Consider the following 6,674-nt stretch of genomic DNA (forward strand, 5'->3'; position numbering starts at 1 on the left):
TGGCAGAAAATATCGATTGGTCGATTTTTCAAAAGTTAGTTCCATTTTGTCATCTTGATTACGGGGATCAGTTTAGTCAAATGCGCATAAGTGCACAATTGAACGAGGAAATTCTCACAGTTAATGATTGCATCACTGGCAAATGCATCGCGCAAATCGGTAGAAAATTTTGAATGCGCATCAGTTTGTCATCACTTATGCGCATCAGTGCGATAAAAAGCGCATCAGTGCGATCTGTCCAAAAATTATTTTGGCTGTTTGTTTTCTTTTCAGTTGAAAAATTGTTGCTTCGAATGCTGTGAAAATTTGACTTGAATGCTGTGCAGTGATTCAGCGTTAGTGTTAGAGTCTTAGATACCGAGTATGTCTGTCGACGGTAACATTAGTTCAGAAACTGTCAACTCTGACCCCCCTCGGGGCGGGGTTGTAATCCGGGGTGGGGACAGTTTGGCAGCTGTGTGTGGGGTGAATGCGTCTAAAAGGAGGAGGGTGGAGCATCACTCGTTCGGGGAGGGGGACTGTAGTTGGAGGGTGGAGGCCAGTCAGGGTCTGATGACCGACAGCAAGCAGACTGACATGTACGGTAGAATGTCACTCTACTTGATAAAAAGCTAATGAAAGAAATATTTGAAATCTAAGCATAGCTTTTTCAAAAACTAAAAATATTGTCTACTTTTTTGAATTAAAGGGCAAAAAATGGCGAATTTTTGTTCAGTAATGACAGGTTTTTCTTGAAAAAATGTCAAATTACTGGGGAATTTATTGTTTAAACTGTTCAACCTTATTTTTTAACCTATATTCGCACACAATGGACAAAGAGTTTGTTCTATTGTAATTCAACTAATGAATGAAGAAAAGTTAAATCATCCCGCGTTTTAAGCTTTCGTTTTCAAATATGACTATCCTCATATATTACGATAACTGGATACTGGGATTTAGGAATTTTGGAATTTAATTAGCAAATCGTTTGAAATGTTTAGGCTGGTTGAGGAGCTAGGACTGCCCCAGATGCCAGAGATGGTGTTTCTGGACAACACAGTGTCTCTTAGTTTCAAAGGTGAAGAAAGGATCCGGTTTTCAGCCAAAGATGCCCTGGCAACAGTTAGTCTCATTCCAGATCCTAATGTGAAAGTAGCAGCCACAAGTAAATGGAGAGAAGCCAGGTTAGATTAGACCAGAATACGATTTAAACAAACTCGCAGACGTTACAAATGGTTAAAAATAAATATGATCTGGATTGATTCATTTTTTCATCGTGTCGGGGACTAGAAAAGATAGGCCACATTACAGAGTCCAGATGTCAGGAAAAGTGCAAAAAATTTATTTGAATGGTTAACCTCAATACTCTCTTATGGGCTCATAATTTTAAGTATATATATAATATGCAGTAGCTGATTTAGGGGGAGGGCGGGAGGCGGCCTCTTCTCCTTCCCCCTCTCAGGGATTCGACTCCTGCCGATCCAAGGGGTCCCCCTTTGTACTATTTTGAGATATCTTTTGTTTCGTGAGGTCAAAGTTTTCCATAAAGCGCCTAAAACGCTTTTTATGGCCTGTTTTTTTTTTTTTTTAAACTTGCCTGCGGCGCAGAAAATTTGGTAAACATGGGGTCTTTATAGTGATTTAGGAGAGCTCAGAAAATCAATTCGGTCGACCTAAAAAAAGGTCGACAAAATTTTAGATTTTTTTTTTGAAAATCCGCCCCCTTTAAGAAGGAGATTGTTCACTTGGTTAAAAGTAAAATTTTTCTGCCAATCAGATTTAAGCATAGTATATGCAGGCTTTACGGCTTGAATTTTTTTTTTTCAGTTAGATTTTTTGTGGATGGGGAGAGATTGTTCACTTGGTCTATTCAGGGGGGAGATTGTTCACATGGGTCAGTTGTTTCCACCAGTGACATCTATTATGAGTTCGTGTTTTCAGGAAAGACAGTGAGTACATAGATAGGGAGACATTGAAGTTCGACTGGACCTTCACACCAGACTACTCTGGCACCTTCTCCAATATACCACCTCACAAGGCAAGTAAACGAAAAGTTTTTCAAGCTCTCATTTTAATCTTTGCCATATTTGATATCGACGCTTTTTCCTTGGTTACGGGCAGGAACGGATTAAGATGGGGGGACCCTCATCAACCAAAAGGTCCACCTTTGGTATGATTTTAGGACCACCACTTTTTGGCGACGAACCCTAAAATTTTTTAAAGGCGTTATGGCGCTAATTTATACTAAATTTGCTAAATCTGCTTGCTGATGTTTGACCGCTGTCTCAGAACTATCAGCATGATTGCCGCCTTTGCTAAAATACGAGTCGAGAAAAAATTGCGTTAAAATACCGTCGGCGCATGAGTTATTCGAGATTTTATTGAGACTTGACTCAAATTTGAGACTAATTTTGGCGTACCTTTGACTAGTTTTGGCGTGTCTTGGCATACATGAAGAAATTGCACTGTATTATATCAGGTAAAATTGTAGCCAACTTTTTGCTGTTATCATTTTTTGTATAATTTCAAGCTATTTTGAGAAAACGTGTTTAAATTTTCAAATTTTTTTCGGTAATTTTAAGTACGCGCTTGACAAATACCACAATCAGAGATCGAAGTTTTTCGTGTGAACAGTCTTGATGGATCATCTGGATGGTAAAAGTGATGATGATTTAGATCAGAGACGTGGAGCATGAGTGGGAAGTGATCAATGTGGAGAAGTTGACCAGAAGAGACCCCATCCTCTTCTTCCAAGACCTCATTCTGTTCGAAGACGAGTTGTCGGACAACGGCTGCGCCATGCTCAATGTCAAACTCAGAGCCATGAAGACATGCTTCCTTCTCTTACTCAGGTAGAAAACAGTTCTTGGACTGCTTCGAAAAATACATTTCTTCAAAGGTAACAGGTTGAAAACAGTTCTTGAATTGCTTCGATAAGTAAATAAGGCGAATAAGTAGCAACAAATTACTGTTCATTTATCTATACTCCAAATGAATAATGCTTCGTGGTTCTTTAAAACCGCGTAAAAGTATTTAAAAATATGTCCGGGGATACAATGAAAGTATTGTCTCCAATCTCTAGGCTATGAGTACACTTGCGAAGCTAGTGTATTAGTGCGAACCTTCTTTTTTTCCAACCTAAGTCGCAAATTCAGCTTTTTCATAACATGGGCTTTAACATTCGAATAGGTATAAATTAACACAGTTGATGCATTTTCAATTTATCAAATGAACCGAAAAAAGCTGATTTGTTTCAAACAACATCACAATAATAAAAACTCGATTTCAGAAATTTTTAACTCAATATATCTCGCAATAATGCATAATTTATACATAATGTTGCTTTATGCTTTGCGATTTGTAACATTCAAAGTTAGTGTGCATGCCTTCAGTTTTATATTCCAAATTATTACTTGCAAAATTGAGTCTATTTGTATTTGGTGCCACTTTTGCTGAATGGCTTGGGAGTTTATTAGCATATGTAGCTGCTTTATTCGTGACTAGTATTTGTCGGTTGTTAAGCTGGCTTGGATGAGGGGATTGCCTGACACTCAAAATCTGTAGATTGTGCAGTAGATCGCAGATTCCAATCCAACATGTAGCCGAGTTTTTGATAATTCGAGGCTTAATTCTACTTTTTTGTATTTCACATGATAGAGCTGCTTTTCGGTCGTGTTCTCACAAGTGTTTGCGTTCGCCTCTGTGTTGAAATTGTCATTTCAACAGAAAACAAGTTGTCTCATGTTTTCGAAGAATAGTTCTCTGGAAGAACTTATTACTGGTTTTCAGGGCGAATTTTCGAGACTGGTTTCATACTTTGATTCATACTGGCAATTAAGAAAAAATTTCAATAGTTGTATCACTGTGACCATTAATCAAAAGGCTTTCGCCTTATTGCATTAAGAACCTAATTTTATTAAAAACAAAAAAGTAAAAAAAGTAGTTTTAGTAGTTGAAAAAGTTTTAGCTTAGAAAGATACATGTGGAAAAAGGAAACAAGATGAAGTTGAAAGCCATGAAAGTTGACTTAAAAACTGTAAAAACTACCCGAATGCATTTTTTTTCACTTTGTAGTCGGAACGCAAGGAGAAATAACTAAGTTTAAGGATAAGCTAGTCTAGACAGCCAATCTGGATTTAAGATCATTAAAGAAAAAAGAACATCATAAATGTGAGCTCAGTGCGCACTGGTGGTACTCTTCTCTTGTTTTATGTATATAGTTGAGCTCTTTTCCACAACCCCGATCCCACATTTGAATTTCAATTTCAAAATACTATTTTAACTTTGCCATAACTTTGCATGGTGAACAAACTAACTCTTGTGAACAAGTTTGTTCTTCATACCTTACATCGTAACATCACGCATTTAGCCATAATAACACATAAAACACCTATGAATTGGGAGAAAGTGAGCTGAGGGGTGGTATATAGTCTATTGTTGTTATGCAGGTTCTACCTGCGTGTGGATGATGTGATGGTGCGAGTGATCGACTCAAGATTCTACACTGAGCCCAGCTGGAGTGTGATAGTTTGGGAACACACCAAAAGAGAGGCCTCCATTCCAGAACTCAGAGCACAGGTCCGATCCCTGTTATAGCATTTTTTTTACACCTGGATCTACCCAATACTGGGCGTTCCTGGGGGAGATGGTTGTTATCCTTGCCCACCATAGGGATTGGGATTGGGAACCATCTGACCAGGAACGAAATGGGATCTCTTTTTTGCTTTACAAATCTTTTATTTACCAAACTTTGTGTCTTTTTTTGCCATACAAACCTTGAATACTTCATTTTTGGCATGTTAAGATTCATCGGCTGCTATTTTTCTGTTTTTGTATCCTCAATTAGAGCATGTGAACAAAGAACACAATTCGGCGCCTCTCGGATTAATTGTTTCTAAGCACAAGAGTTACTTTGGCATCAATGGTGCGTATGACAGAAAAGACTCCCTGGGTTATCTAATTATACGAACTATGTTGAGCTGAAGTGAGCACAAATTTAAATATGGGAAGAGGTCTTTTACTATTTTTGAAAGCGTGTTCAATTTAAACAGCGAGTACAAAGCATTTTTTCATGAGTTCATTAATAGGCCAAACTGTGCACTGGATAAGCGCACAATTTGGTGTGTATGTCTCTGGAGTTCAGAGACAAGTCTTTAAACATGTTAGAATTTTGTCGGAACGATCAAAGAAAACGAAAGAACAAAAGAGCGCGTCATTGTTGCGGAATCCGATTACAATTCACAAAATACACAGTTTGGCCTCGTAATGTTCAGTTTTGTAAAACCTTCAATTTTGAAAAAAAAAATAGAAAAAATGTGTAGTGTGAAACAAGTAATTCTGAAGCAGTTTTTGTAAATGCAGAAAAATTCATCCTTCATCCTGGGTATTTCAATTGTGTTTCAGGACATAGGCTACAGTGAGATCACAAGGCCAGACGAGATTTCTCCCAAGCTGACAGTGCTTAGTCAAAAGACACAAGTGATCGAACTAAACTGAATTGAAATGACTCAAATTAATTGCCAAATTAGTTGTGATACACCTCGTTATAAAACTCATGCTTCATTGAATACCCTGAATGAAATTGACTTTCTAAGTGTTTTCTCATTGATTGAAGATATTTAATGACAACCCTTACAATGCCTTTTTTCCAACTTAAGTCAGCAAATAAAAATGCTACTTTTGTTGGCACTTTTGAAGGTACTACTTCTGGTGGTGTTTTTAAATCAGTAGGCTGCATTGGCAATATAATTACATTCGATTTGACATGTGATTTGTAATGAGTTTGATGCTTTTTAATCCTTTAGCTGAAGTGAAAAAAAGAGTAAAGCGTTCTTCAAGTGCAAAAGCCGCCTAAAAACGTGATTTTCTTTCACTTTCGAGATAGTTTAAAGTTTTCGATTTCCCAGAGGAACAAAACAGTTATCTATTGGCCCAATTTTCTCTTTTTGAATTAGTTTTATAGGCTCATTTTGCTTATTGCTCGCCTTTCTGATCATCAACTTTCTGGTTTAATCAAGGGTTTTACGAGGTTAATTAAGAAGACCAAATATGCTCCTCATCGCCTAAGTAGTTGACTTGCCAATTTTAGTAACAATAAGAGAATGCGAACAAAAGAGTTACTTGTAAAAACTCGCAGGTGAGGGAAAAGATTCGTATTATGAAAAACTTTCAGTCAAAAAATTTCTTGAAAATCAAGCTGATTTAATTGATATCTTTTCTAAATTTATAATTTTCAAAATTATAAAAAAAAAACGTCTTTTTTGTTTCTTATAATTCAAGGAAACTTTTCGAACTTCTTTTGGCTATGGCTCTTGTTTGCATAGTTCGTGCCCGATAAAGTTTAAAAGCGAACTATTCTATTTTACGGACAAGACATTGGTTTTATACGCTTGCGATTAGCAATCGTTATCAAACAGGAATATAGACATTTTTTAGTTAACAATTCGCTTAACAAAATCAGTTGAATATTTTTTTTGCAGACATGCTCAATTTTAAGAAATTTCAAATTTAACGACCGCATGCTAGGTTACAAATTTCACTATCGCATGCTTTTTTCTCTTAACATCTTGTGGTCAGGAGTTTGAGTCGTGGCCGGACCTTGATTTTTTAGGTATCAATGAAATTGAAAAAAAATCCGAGAAAAATGAAATGTTGGTTTTTAGTTTTTTTTGCTCAAGTTTTGTCGGCTAAATTGC

The 6,674-nt window shown here is 36.8% G+C and overlaps 1 protein-coding gene across 1 annotated transcript; it reads left to right on the plus strand.

The window, feature by feature from the left end:
- The first annotated feature begins 277 nt into the window (after nucleotides 1-277).
- LOC134841942 (TIP41-like protein) lies at nucleotides 278-5,618 on the plus strand. The gene is made up of 6 exons (XM_063858039.1): nucleotides 278-578; nucleotides 981-1,163; nucleotides 1,921-2,017; nucleotides 2,656-2,831; nucleotides 4,428-4,557; nucleotides 5,383-5,618. The coding sequence occupies exons 1-6, from the start codon at nucleotides 364-366 to the stop codon at nucleotides 5,473-5,475; spliced, it is 894 nt and encodes a 297-aa protein (XP_063714109.1). The 5' UTR covers nucleotides 278-363; the 3' UTR covers nucleotides 5,476-5,618.
- The last annotated feature ends 1,056 nt before the right edge of the window (nucleotides 5,619-6,674 follow it).

This window comes from Symsagittifera roscoffensis, chromosome 3, assembly GCF_963678635.1.
Source record: "Symsagittifera roscoffensis chromosome 3, txSymRosc1.1, whole genome shotgun sequence".
Classification (NCBI taxonomy): Eukaryota; Metazoa; Xenacoelomorpha; order Acoela; family Convolutidae; genus Symsagittifera; species Symsagittifera roscoffensis.